The 13313-nt window shown below is 44.3% G+C and overlaps 1 protein-coding gene across 1 annotated transcript in view; it reads right to left on the bottom strand.

Moving 5' to 3' along the window:
- LOC134649346 (V-type proton ATPase 116 kDa subunit a 1-like) overlaps positions 1–13313 on the bottom strand; it is a 65521-nt gene that overhangs the window by 13479 nt on the left and 38729 nt on the right. Inside the window, exons 11-15 of the mRNA XM_063504057.1 lie at positions 13069–13305; positions 11079–11191; positions 8826–8968; positions 6204–6352; positions 1616–1714 (exon numbers count right to left, since the gene is read on the bottom strand). Of these exons, the coding sequence (XP_063360127.1) occupies positions 1616–1714; positions 6204–6352; positions 8826–8968; positions 11079–11191; positions 13069–13305 (741 nt within the window). The remainder of the gene's footprint in view (positions 1–1615; positions 1715–6203; positions 6353–8825; positions 8969–11078; positions 11192–13068; positions 13306–13313) is intronic.

Here is a 13313-nt window from a genome sequence, read left to right as displayed (position 1 = left end):
GGCCCCGGCCCCGGCCCCGGCTCCGGCCTCGATGCTCACGTGCCCGGCGCGCTATAATACCTGGTGTATGAAGACCTCGGTGATGTCCTCGTCGTGGTGTCCGGGTGCGGGCACGGGCGCGCCGCCCGCCGCGCCGTTCTCCCCGGCCCCGGCCCCGGCCCCGGCCTCGATGCTCACGTGACCGGCGCGCTATAATACCTGGTGTATGAAGACCTCGGTGATGTCCTCGTCGTGGTGTCCGGGTGCGGGCACGGGCGCGCCGCCCGCCGCGCCGTTCTCCCCGGCCCCGGCCCCGGCCCCGGCCTCGATGCTCACGTGACCGGCGCGCTATAATACCTGGTGTATGAAGACCTCGGTGATGTCCTCGTCGTGGTGTCCGGGTGCGGGCACGGGCGCGCCGCCCGCCGCGCCGTTCTCCCCGGCCCCGGCCCCGGCCCCGGCCTCGATGCTCACGTGACCGGCGCGCTATAATACCTGGTGTATGAAGACCTCGGTGATGTCCTCGTCGTGGTGTCCGGGTGCGGGCACGGGCGCGCCGCCCGCCGCGCCGTTCTCCCCGGCCCCGGCCCCGGCCCCGGCCTCGATGCTCACGTGCCCGGCGCGCTATAATACCTGGTGTATGAAGACCTCGGTGATGTCCTCGTCGTGGTGTCCGGGTGCGGGCACGGGCGCGCCGCCCGCCGCGCCGTTCTCCCCGGCCCCGGCCCCGGCCCCGGCCTCGATGCTCACGTGCCCGGCGCGCTATAATACCTGGTGTATGAAGACCTCGGTGATGTCCTCGTCGTGGTGGCCGGGTGCGGGCACGAGCGCGCCGCCCGCCGCGCCGTTCTCCCCGGCCCCGGCCCCGGCCCCGGCCCCGGCCCCGGCCTCGATGCTCACGTGACCGGCGCGCTGCAACAACCTCCTACTTAGAGATATACTGGCGACCCGCCCCGGCTTCGGGTAAACCGTTAATAAATTATGCACCTAAACCTTCCTCAACAATCACTCTATCGATATGTGAAAACCGCATGAAAATCCGTTGAGTAGTTTTTGAGTTTATCGCGAACATATATATTATGTGGAAATGCAACCTGAAAATGATATAAAATAATTAGGGATCCCGATAGCTTTGTTCGATAAATAACTACTGTAAACGTTCTTAAATCACAGTAACTCAGTGGTCCTCGGTTTACTCCCGGTTATGTATGAAAATATTTATTTTACCACTGCGTTCCCATCTTTTTGCGTTAGTCAATAAGTATTACTTAATATATGAATTTTGGTAAAAAAAATCCTACGATTTGGTTCAGGTACAATTTGGGAATACAATTTTTACACACGAATTCAATATCTATCATACTTTTTTCTGGCAATAGTTTAATGGTCACGAAAAAGTAGAATGACCCATTTTCACGCATGTTTTAGAAGTTCATATAAATAGTTTTATGTCGAATTATTTTACTATAACATTTTACATTAATTAGGTTCTTATATACTCTCAAAAACTCACCTCCATCTATCCAAGTGAAAGCGTAAAAACCGAAATCATTTTTAATTTTAGTTTAATCCCTCCATTTTTTTTTTGACAATTTGTCATACATTTGCAACATGCCATGGTAAGAGTGAAAGAGACGAGTGTACTCACAGCGCGTTTCTTCTGCTCTTGCATGATGAAGTACGGTTTCCCGAGCAACATGACGGGCACGCACAGCAGCGCCACCACCACGAAGAACTGCAAGAAATAACAAATATTACTCTAGCGACCCGCCCTGACTTCGCACGGGTTAACAAACTACACATAAACCTTCCTCTTGAATCACTATATCTATTAAAAAAAACCGCATCAAAATCCGTTGCGTAGTTTTAAAGATCTAAGCATACAGACAGAGGGAAGCTACTTTGTTTTTACACGACTGCCCCAAAAAAAGAGTGTATTGTTTTCAGGGTTCATGTTTGTATGTGGGTATGTAAGTTTCTTTGTTACACCGTAACAGCTAAGTGCCTGAACCGATTTAGGTGTTTGAGATATCATTGGAATCCTTACGTCGTCCCGAGTAACATAGGCTATGTGACGTCATCACAAAACCAATATGGCGGATTATGCACTGCAAATTGTGCAACCGAAACAAAAATAAAACCAATAAACCTATCGAGTTGGGTATTAAAATAAAGGATTTTGAAAGACGATTCTAAAACTGTACACAAAATATGGTTTAAACTATTCATTTGGTAGGACAAGATTTTACAAAATATAAGTATAACGCAAAGATAAATGAATTGTCTAAATCTATTGAATGGGATATTAAAAGAAAGGATTTTTTAAGGCGATCATACGAATATATATAAGTTATATGTTTAATTGTATCGTTGGAGAGAAAATACGAAATGTTCTACATCGCGCTAATGACATTTCTCTTTGCAGCTATATACGACAACGTCATACGTGGCGCTTACGTTATTTTCAATTGCGAAAGTGTCAAATACGAAAGGAACGGTTTGAACGATTGACTAGATTTCCTTAAACATTTGGTAACAAAAAAGGAATGTTTCATACAAACTTTCTTGGACATTTTGGGAAATATGGTGGAAACTGTTCAGCTTCATGTACTTTACCAGCATACCAATATTTATAGAAATCTAAGATGTGATCGAAATGTACAAATTATTTGAGAAATGCTCAGGTACTCTGAATAAACATATTGTGCTGTTTATTAGAAGATTTAACTTGAGACTTTGAATAGAAGACACTATTATCATGACTGTAGAAGGCAGGTCTTTGATGATGATTTTAATTTTGCACGAAAATTTTGCAAATCCCGGAGCACACGTGCTACTGTTGTGAAACAATATTTTACGAGAAGCAAAGACTGGGAGCTTAAGACAGATGGGCTCTTCCTGCAACTTCCACGAGTATTTTAGTAACGAAAGCCGAAGGCCGAACTCCGCATAGGGTCGACGCTCCGAAGCGTAAGGAAGGTGCGTGCTTCCTGTAAATTCCCCAAGTATCTTAATTGCGAAGGCCGAAGGCCGTGCTCCGCGTAGGGCCGAAGGCCCGAAGCGTAAAAAAGGTGCACGCTTTTTGCAGTTTCCCCAAGTTTCTTAATTGTAAATACCGAAGGCCGAGCTTCGCGTAGGGCCGAAGGCTCGGAGCGTAAGAGAGGTGCATGCTTTCTGCAGCTTCCCCAAGTATTTTCATTGCGAAGGCCGAAGGTTCGCGTAGGGCCGAAGGCCCGGAGCGTAAGAAAGGTGCACGTTTTTTGCAGCTTCCCCAAGAATCTTAATTGCGAAGGCCGAATGCCGAGCTTCGCATAGGGCCGAAGGCCCGGAGCGTAAGAAAGGTGCACGCTTTCTGCAGCTCGAAGTATCTTAATTGCGAAGGCCGAAGGCCGAGCTTCGCGTAGGGCCGAAGGCCCGGAGCGTAAGAAAGGTGCACGCTTTCTGTAGCTTCCCCAAGAATCTTAATTGCGACGGCCGAAGGCCGAGCTTTGCTTAGGGCCGAAGGCCCGGAGCGTAAGAAAGGTGCACGCTTTCTGCAGCTCGAAGTATCTTAATTGCGAAGGCCGAAGGCCGAGCTTCGCGTAGGGCCGAAGGCCCGGAGCCTAAGAATGGTGCACGCTTTCTGCAGCTTTTTCAAGTTTCTTAATTACGAAGGCCGAAGGCCGACCTTCGCGTAGGGCAGAAGGCCCAGAGCGTAAGAAAGGTGCACGTTTTCTGTTGCTTCCCCAAGATTCTTAATTGCAAAGGCCGAAGGCCGAGCTTCGCGTAGGGCCGAAGGCTCGGAACGTAAGAAAGGTGCATGCTTTCTGCAGCTTCCCTGAGTATCTTAATTGCGAAGGCCAAAAGCCAACTAATGGGAAATAATTATGTAGTTGCAGAGATATTAAGCCATAGCACTTTTCAATACGTTTGGTTTTTGGGTCCGACCTATTTAGGTTTTTAAGCACGTTTTATGCTAACATATCAAATATTAACATGATGAAACTAGACTGGTTCTGTAGCGTTCGACTCGCCGGCACTCAGTAACCGAAGTACTGATTTTTTATGCAGGTGGTTGTGGCACGTGGCACGAGCGGTTTTTCTTAACAATAGACAATAGGATTAGCCTTCGGGGTCTATTAGAAAGCTACAAACTATACTGAGTGCCGGCGAGTCGAACGCTACAGAACCAGTCTAAAATGTGTCATCGAGATGCGTAACAAAGGCGCGTTATCGGAGAGCGTACCTACACTGGTTTTTTGAGCGTTGGACTAGCCCGCGCTCAGGTGCCAAATAGAACAATTAGGACCCTTTTTTGCAGGTAAGTAGCACGTGCGGTTTTACTGAACAATAGACAATAGGATAAGCCTTCGGGGTCTACTAGAAAGCTACAAACTATACCATCGCCCTGTTAACTGACAGTTCGTAAACCTTATTACAAAAGGCATAAGGTCCACCGATGGACAGTTAAGAGTGTTGCCGTTTGTACTAAAGGCAACACTGACTGAACTGATTTTGGTGGTAATAAGAATTACGAATAATTAGTCCATTAGCGCGTAGGCGTAGGCGTAGGCGCGTAGCTACACCCACTGTTGGAAACCAAACATTTTCCTAATGATGTTAGGTAGAGTTACAGTAGTAAATCGAATCAAATGCCGTTTTTTAGGGTTCCGTACCCAAAGGGTAAAAACGGGACCCTATTACTAAGACTCCGCTGTCCGTCCGTCCGCCCGTCCGTCTGTCACCAGACATGATGACACATTTTCACAGATGATGTATTTCTGTTGCCGCTATAACAACAAATACTAAAAACAGAATAAAATAAAGATTTCAGTGGGGCTCCCATACAACAAACGTGATTTTTGACCAAAGTTAAGCAACGTCGGGCGGGGTCAGTACTTGGATGGGTGACCGTTTTTTTGCTTGTTTTGCTCTATTTTTTGTTGATGGTGCGGAACCCTCCGTGCGCGAGTCCGACTCGCACTTGGCCGGTTTTTTTTAATCTCGTACCCAATAAGGCCACTCACTCAGCAAACTTTCGGTTATATCACGATTGTATAAAATACTATTGTGCAACAGGTACATAATAAGGGTTCTTAAAATTAAATGGGCCGAAGCAGTGTTGGCAAAAAATCAATTCGAATTGACGATTGAGGATTGACCGATCAATTCGAATTGACGATTGACGAAACTAATTCTAAATCTACTGATTGAAGATTGACGATTACTAATCGTTAATTCGAATTGATCGGTCAATCCTCAATCGTCAATTCGAATTGATTTTTTGCCAACACTGCTCCGGCCCATATTTCTAAGACAGCAACACACACCTTGTTTAGGCTTGTTAGCGTCTTGTTTGATCATGTTGATGGTTTAGGCTGCTGTCTGTCTGTCTTACCTTCTGTATGCCCAGATGCCCGGCAAACATGGTCATGTTTTCGGCGCACATCTCCCGCGAGGGGTCGTTGGCGTCTTGTTTGAACATGTTGATGGTTTAGGCTGCTGTCTGTCTGTCTTACCTTCTGTATGCCCAGTTGCCCGGCAAACATGGTCATGTTTTCGGCGCACATCTCCCGCGAGGGGTCGTTGGCGTCTTGTTTGATCATGTTGATGGTTTAGGCTGGTGTCTGTCTGTCTTACCTTCTGTATGCCCAGTTGGCCGGCAAACATGGTCATGTTTTCGGCGCACATCTCCCGCGAGGGGTCGTTGGCGTCTTGTTTGATCATGTTGATGGTTTAGGCTGGTGTCTGTCTGTCTTACCTTCTGTATGCCCAGTTGGCCGGCAAACATGGTCATGTTTTCGGCGCACATCTCCCGCGAGGGGTCGTTGGCGTCTTGTTTGATCATGTTGATGGTTTAGGCTGGTGCCTGTCTGTCTTACCTTCTGTATGCCCAGTTGGCCGGCAAACATGGTCATGTTTTCGGCGCACATCTCCCGCGAGGGGTCGTTGGCGTCTTGTTTGATCATGTTGATGGTTTAGGCTGGTGTCTGTCTGTCTTACCTTCTGTATGCCCAGTTGGCCGGCAAACATGGTCATGTTTTCGGCGCACATCTCCCGCGAGGGGTCGTTGGCGTCTTGTTTGATCATGTTGATGGTTTAGGCTGGTGTCTGTCTGTCTTACCTTCTGTATGCCCAGTTGGCCGGCAAACATGGTCATGTTTTCGGCGCACATCTCCCGCGAGGGGTCGTTGGCGTCTTGTTTGATCATGTTGATGGTTTAGGCTGGTGTCTGTCTGTCTTACCTTCTGTATGCCCAGTTGGCCGGCAAACATGGTCATGTTTTCGGCGCACATCTCCCGCGAGGGGTCGTTGGCGTCTTGTTTGAACAGCATCATGTTGATGAACGTGATCAGGATCGAGGGTGCACAGAATGCGCTGGTCGTCACGTACTCTGTAGGAAAACGTGTACAGATTAATAAATTATATATTGCGAATATAATCGGCCTTCTGGCCGAAGGGTGTCGTGTTTCGGAGGTTCCGGGGCAAACTGCCGAATCCGACACAGGAGCAGCCGATGCAACGGAGCCACGCCGTTTTATCGACTAAATAGCTAGTGTTTAGTTTTAAGTTTATAAAATACATATGTATGTTAGTCTGTAAGGTATTTGTAATATGGGCCTTGTTGCCTGAATTAAATTTCCAAATAAATAAAAAATAATAGTGCGATACAAGTGAACGAGTGGCGAATTATAAAACACGAGTTGCGAATTACCTATTCACCCGTGTATAGTACAACGTTTTACAGTACATATGGCCTTTTAAATTTTCGACGCAGTAACGTAATGTGCTTATTATAGCACCGGTGTCGTAATGTAGCACCAGATGTGCTGTAAATAGTATTTTATACAATCGTGATATAATGGAGAGCTTTTCAGTCGAGTACCGTATTTAGGCAACGAAGCTTGCTGAGTTGCCTAAGGAAGGTACGAGATTGAAAAGCTTGATTATGATATACAAGTGCGAATTACCTATTCGCACGTGTATCGAACAACGTTTTACAGTACATATGGCACTTTAAAGTTTCGACATACGCAGGAAAGTGATATTTTACGCACTAGTGCGGAAAAGTAGCCCCATATGTACTGTAAAATAATATTTTGAGGCAGCCAATTTGGCGGACGAGGCGCTGGATGAGGACCGATGTGAGAGCAGAATAAAATGGTTATTTATACTTGTATCATACACACTGCTTGTCACTTCAATTGCGAGGCTTGGTTATTTAATGGTACAGTTAGCAGCAGAAGTTGCTAAGCGTAATCGGTCGAGGTGTTCAAAATTACCTTGACACGCTCTTATTCTCTTAACAATTAAGTCGCGTCAAGCTCATTTTGAACACCTTGCCCGCTTAGCATCTTCTGCCGCTGACTGTATTTCAATTATAACCTTTTCTATTCATGACTTTGGATGGAAAGATTAGACCAAACAACATTTTTAGCGGTAAAAAGTCGGGTCTTCCTCGTCGACCTGATGAACTGGTACCACACCTCGGACACTGGCGATAAAATAATTTGATTCAGTTGCTTCAAACAAAACATAATTAAAATGTCGCTCCGATGGGCCATGCTGTTTTAACTGTTTTTACTCGCTCGTTACATTGTATAGACTACTCCTGCTAATATGAATTTGTTACTGTATTCACAAACCTATTTTGTAATCGTAGCTTTGTTACTTTTAGCTTTATGTTGTTACCTAGCGCTATATTTTAGATTTATCAGTAGGTAATCTAGTAATCTGTGGACGATGTTGTTGGGCTCACACTTTATTACCCTTTGTATTCTATTTCTGTGTCTTAACCCTGTGTGTTACTGTTTTTTGTCCCAAATAAATTGAAAAAAAAAAAAAAAAGTATGAAACAAGCGCGTTCGTACGCACACAGCCTAAGCTCGTGTAGGTGAAAGCGTACCATGCCTGTGTGAGTGAGATAAGACATTGTAGGGCACTGACAATCCAACCTCTAGACTGAGCTTAGGCCAATTCTTTCATGAAACCGATGCTGCCAAAAATACGGGGGTGCGGGGGGAAGAGGTGAGCGAATCCCGTGCCGTGATTGGTCCGTTCAAAGACACGGACCAATCACGGCACGGGATTGACTCGAAGATGGAGTAACGCTACCGTATGTGTGGCAGAGGGGGTAGCGCGACTATGCTATGTCTAGAGGTTGGATTGTCTGTGTTGTAGGGTAACTGTGAGGTAACAACGAATTTGTATGATTCCATGTACATATGTATATTTTCTAAATCAAATTTCTATTACACCTTATGTGTATAATTGCATGAATTCTATAGTAATTTAAATTTTATTTTTTCCCTTATTTTCTCGTAATGCATGTTAATTAGAAGATGTAATTATTTTTGAAAAGATGTGTCCCGCCGAGTTTGTTGCCGGTCCCATATTGGGATACCCTCCTCCAATTGAGGGGGGATTGAAATCTTCTCGGGGCAGAGGTGTAGGGTTGGAGCCGGCTAGCTTTATTTGACGTTCATAAGCGCATTGTAATTATGCCTACTTGAATAAACTATCTTTTATCTTTATCTTATCTTATCTTGACCGAGAGCGGGCGGGAGGCACTTTTATCTTTATCTTATCTTATCTTAACCGAGAGCGGGCGGGCGGCACTTTTATCTTTATCTTATCTTAACCGAGAGCGGGTGGGCGGCACTTTCAACGGGAGGCACTTGAATAAACTATCTTTTATCTTTATCTTATCTTAACCGAGAGCGGGCGGGCGGCACTTTTATCTTTATCTTATCTTATCTTAACCGAGAGCGGGCGGGCGGCACTTTTATCTTTATCTTATCTTATCCGAGAGCGGGTGGGCGGCACTTTCAACGGGAGGCAGGGAGTGTCCATACTGTGGTACTGACTTGGGTCGCCGAAGAACGGGGGCGTGGAGCCATAGCTGGTCCACTTGATGAACATGAGCAGCACCATGTAGAAGAACAGCAGCACTAGGAACACGATTTGGGGCAGAAACTCCACGTACACGCTCGTGCGCCGCTTGAAGTACCTGGTCACAATCAAATATATGTTAGAAATAAGCAGGGGTCGGACAAAAAGTGCGGATGACATCAAACCACTTAAAGGATGATTTCAAATATACTGGATCAACCAAATCTTGTCAGTAATAAAAGCCGGCAAATTTGAAAAATCGCGGGTTAGCAACACTGTGTTCGAATAATTCCAAAATCGCGTGTCATGTGTGTGTTATCTGTGGAATGTGGATCGTGAATGACAGCCATCATCTTATTGTTTACATTCTGAATCGTTTCTATTTCAAGAGAAATTTCTGCTGTCACCATTAAATACCAAGATTATGCATGACCTGAAGCAAAGCTAAGGTGCCTACAATGTACAATCATGCTCGTTGACGGTAAACATTACTAAAATTTGAGGTTATGATAATTCTCTCGAACTGACGTATGAAGGGCGGAAAAATAAACACGGTTTGGTTCGATGTACATTGCTGCTTTTTTTAGCGCAATTCTGCTCTTTGAGTGTTACCCTAGTTTAATTTGCAGTACATTGCTACTGACAAGATTTGCTTGACGCACTATAGTATTTTTGATTTTCATAAACAATTATCACTTATCATTTATCAACCTCTTTATTAATCGATATAGCCACTTGAAATGAGTAAGTACGTTTTTGACTGACACATTGTCAATCAGATGAACAATAAATTGACTTCGTTATTGTTTAGCTATTGTATCTTCACGATTATATTTAGCTAAAATTTAGCTATAAAAGTATAATAACATCAAATTATCTTTTTTTATTTTTACTAATCTTACCTACTGTTCCCACTTTTGACTATTAAACCTATTTATCTGAGGATCCCACAGACTTGTTCGAAGTGTTCTAACTAATTTCAAATAATTATACCTTATGGTAACAAGTTTCGTGAAATTTATTTTATTCACTACATCACCCTACCACCTGTATTATTAATTCTATGGATTTATTTACGATTATTTTGTTACTTCATTAATACTACTTTGTTACTACATGTCACACGGAAGTTTAAACACAAACTCAAACATCATCCTGTGTGCAAGATTACGTCATTTTTACGTCATCCGCACTTTTTGTCCGACCCCTGGAAATAAGCTTCTGATTATGATTTCTGTGACGAATCCTTCTTGAGGTTCAAACTATCTAAATACCGAATTCTGTACATAGGTACAGTCAAGCGAGAATAGGTAACAGACACCGGCTTTGTTTTAGTCAAATAGTAAAGTGACGGATCAACGAACTTTAACGACTTAGACGAAATAACAAGATATTTGATAGTTTCGAATTTTATATAATTTCGACTTGGAAGTTGATCAGATTGGTTTCGAGGCTGGGTACCCAACTAGGTTTAAAATGTATGTATGTAATATGTATCACTGAAGCGGTGGTGGCCGAGTGGATATGACGTCCGACTTTCAATCTGGAGGTCGCGGGTTCAAATCCTGGCTCGTACCAATGAGTTTTTCGGAACTTATGTACGAAATATCATTTGATATTTACCACTAGCTTTTCGGTGAAGGAAAACATCGTGAGGAAACCTGCATACATCTGCGAAGAAATTCAAAGGTGTATGCGAAGTCGCCAATCCGCATTGGGCTAGCGTGGGGACTATAGCCCAAGCCCTCTCGCGCATGAGAGGAGGCCTGTGCCCAGCAGTGGGACGTATATAGGCTCACATTATTAATATTAAAAAAAAAATTAATATTTAAACTGTTTATTTCAGTAAAAAGACATTGTATTACTTACTAAACTTAACTACTAATCTTAACTTAAAAAGATTTTTGAGTTAAGGAGTCTTAAATTATTTACAAATTCATTTTTAATGGTTAGGTACATAATAGACAAGGCCGTAATTAAGTGATTTCGGTGCACTGCCCTCTCATTTTAAGTAGGTATTTTTTAATAATATTTCTAGCTTGTTTACTCGTCCGTCCTTCTATAAGTTTTAATAGTTCCAATGAAAATCTATTCAAGGTGCTCGGTAAGACGCATTTCCACACTCTCTGTCCGTATACATTGTTTGTTTTTGCAACTTCGAATGTCGGAAGGTTGATATGTATCATTAGGTCTCTGTTCGGTGCGAACTAGGTACTAATAGTACTCACAGATGGTTCCAGAGCGACATGCAGACACCGAATAACATGTGGAAGACACCGATGATGATGGAGATTTTCATCTTGTAGGCGTTCATGAAGATGATCTTGTTGGCTTCGGCGAGCTGCCAACAAAAATGCATGAATACTACCGACTTGCTACAAACATTTAATGTGTGCCCCACAGACCACAGATGTATAGTTTGTAGCTTTCTAGTAGACCCCGAAGGCTTATCCTATTGTCTATTTTTCAGTAAAACCGCACGTGCTACTTACCTGCAAAAAAGGGTCCTAATTATTCTATTTGGCACCTGAGCGCGGGCTAGTCCAACGCTCAAAAAACCAGTGTAGGTGCGCTCTCCGATAACGCGCCTTTGTTACGCATCTCGATGACACATTTTAGACTGGTTCTGTAGCGTCCGACTCGCCGGCACTCAGTAACCGAAGTGCCGATTTTTTATGCAGGTGGTTGTGGCACGTGGCACGAGCGGTTTTTCTTAACAATAGACAATAGGATTAGCCTTCGGGGTCTATTAGAAAGCTACAAACTATACCTACATCTACAGCCTAATTTCTTGCGGTTTAAGTCTAAATATCTGGGTGCTCGTTTCGCTCGGAAAACATGTAATAACTCGGAAATGCGCGTTTTCCCAGAGATAAGACCTAGCTAGATCGATTTTTCGCCCTCGAAAACCCCTATATACCAAATTTCATCGAAATCGTTAGAGCCCTTTCCGAGATCCCCGAAATATATATATATAAATAAATAAATAAATAAACAAGAATTGCTCATTTAAAGGTATTAGATATCTTGCAGTTTCAACCTTGCAAGTGCTCGCGCTTACACTACGTTACACTTTTTGGAGTTCTGAAACCGCAAGAAATTAATCGCAGTGCGTTCTAACCCTAAAGGGGCCCACTGATTACCAGTCCGCCGGACGATATCGGCCTGTCAGTTGTTCGGAACTGTCAACTTTTTGTTCTAACTGACAGGCCGATGACAGGACTGTTAATCAGTGGACCCCTTATAGCATAACTTATTTGAATATTTGCTTATGAGAATTGCACCATCTTTCCGATCAATATAAGCGACCACATATTAGTGGTATCATCTTGGGTCGTCCCATTCGTTTTTCGTCAAGTTCTTAAATTAGTCCTATTCTGCTTTCGTCACCCATTCTACATTCGTCACAATCGTCAGTGGCTTTCAATGTAGAATGAGTGACGAAAGCAGAATAGGACTAATTTAAGAACTTGACGAAAAACGAATGGGACGACCCAAGATGATACCATATTAGTAGCTATTGCGCCTATAAAAGATGTCGAGACTTCGAGAATGTATCCCTGTGTATCTGTGATGTGTTTCACTTCGAAAAGTTGCGACTTACCTGCCACACGGGATCAATTCCGAACGGGTGCGGGGTCTGAAGGTAGTCCCACGAGTCCGGATTGAGTTGCAACATGGCGGTTGTTGACAGCGTCGAATTGTTACAGTTGTTGCGCCAGGCCGAGCCGAAGATGTCCAGACTTTTGGAGAATATGTCCGTATGTATCTTTGATTTTATTTCTCTTCAAGTTGCTGTAAAGATTACCTGCCACACGGGATCAATTCCGAACGGGTACGGGGTCTGAAGGTAGTCCCACGAGTCCGGATTGAGTTGCAACATGGCGGTTGTTGACAGCGTCGAGTTGTTACAGTTGTTGCGCCACACCGAGCCGAAGATGTTCAGACTTTTCGAGAATATATCCGTATGTATCTTTGATTTTATTTCTCTTCAAGTTGCTGTAAATATTACCTGCCACACGGGATCAATTCCGAACGGGTACGGGGTCTCATAACGTAGTCCCACGAGTCCGGATTGAGTTGCAACATGGCGGTTGTTGACAGCGTCGAATTGTTACAGTTGTTGCGCCACACCGAGCCGAAGATGTTCAGACTTTTGGAGAATATGTCCGTATGTATCTTTGATTTTATTTATCTTCAAGTTGCTGTAAAGATTACCTGCCACACGGGATCAATTCCGAACGGGTACGGGGTCTGAAGGTAGTCCCACGAGTCCGGATTGAGTTGCAACATGGCGGTTGTTGACAGCGTCGAGTTGTTATAGTTGTTGCGCCAGGCCGAGCCGAAGATGTTGAGGCTCTTGGAGAATATGTCGTTGTAGATGAGGCCGGTGTACATCGAGAAGAGGCCCATGAGGAGGATGATGTAGCGCCCGCCGAAGAATATCGTCCAGATCTTAAAAA

This window comes from Cydia amplana, chromosome 7 (assembly GCF_948474715.1).
Source record: "Cydia amplana chromosome 7, ilCydAmpl1.1, whole genome shotgun sequence".
NCBI lineage: Eukaryota > Metazoa > Arthropoda > Insecta > Lepidoptera > Tortricidae > Cydia > Cydia amplana.
Note: the sequence above shows the minus strand (reverse complement) of the source record. Positions and strands in the feature narration are given on the sequence as shown.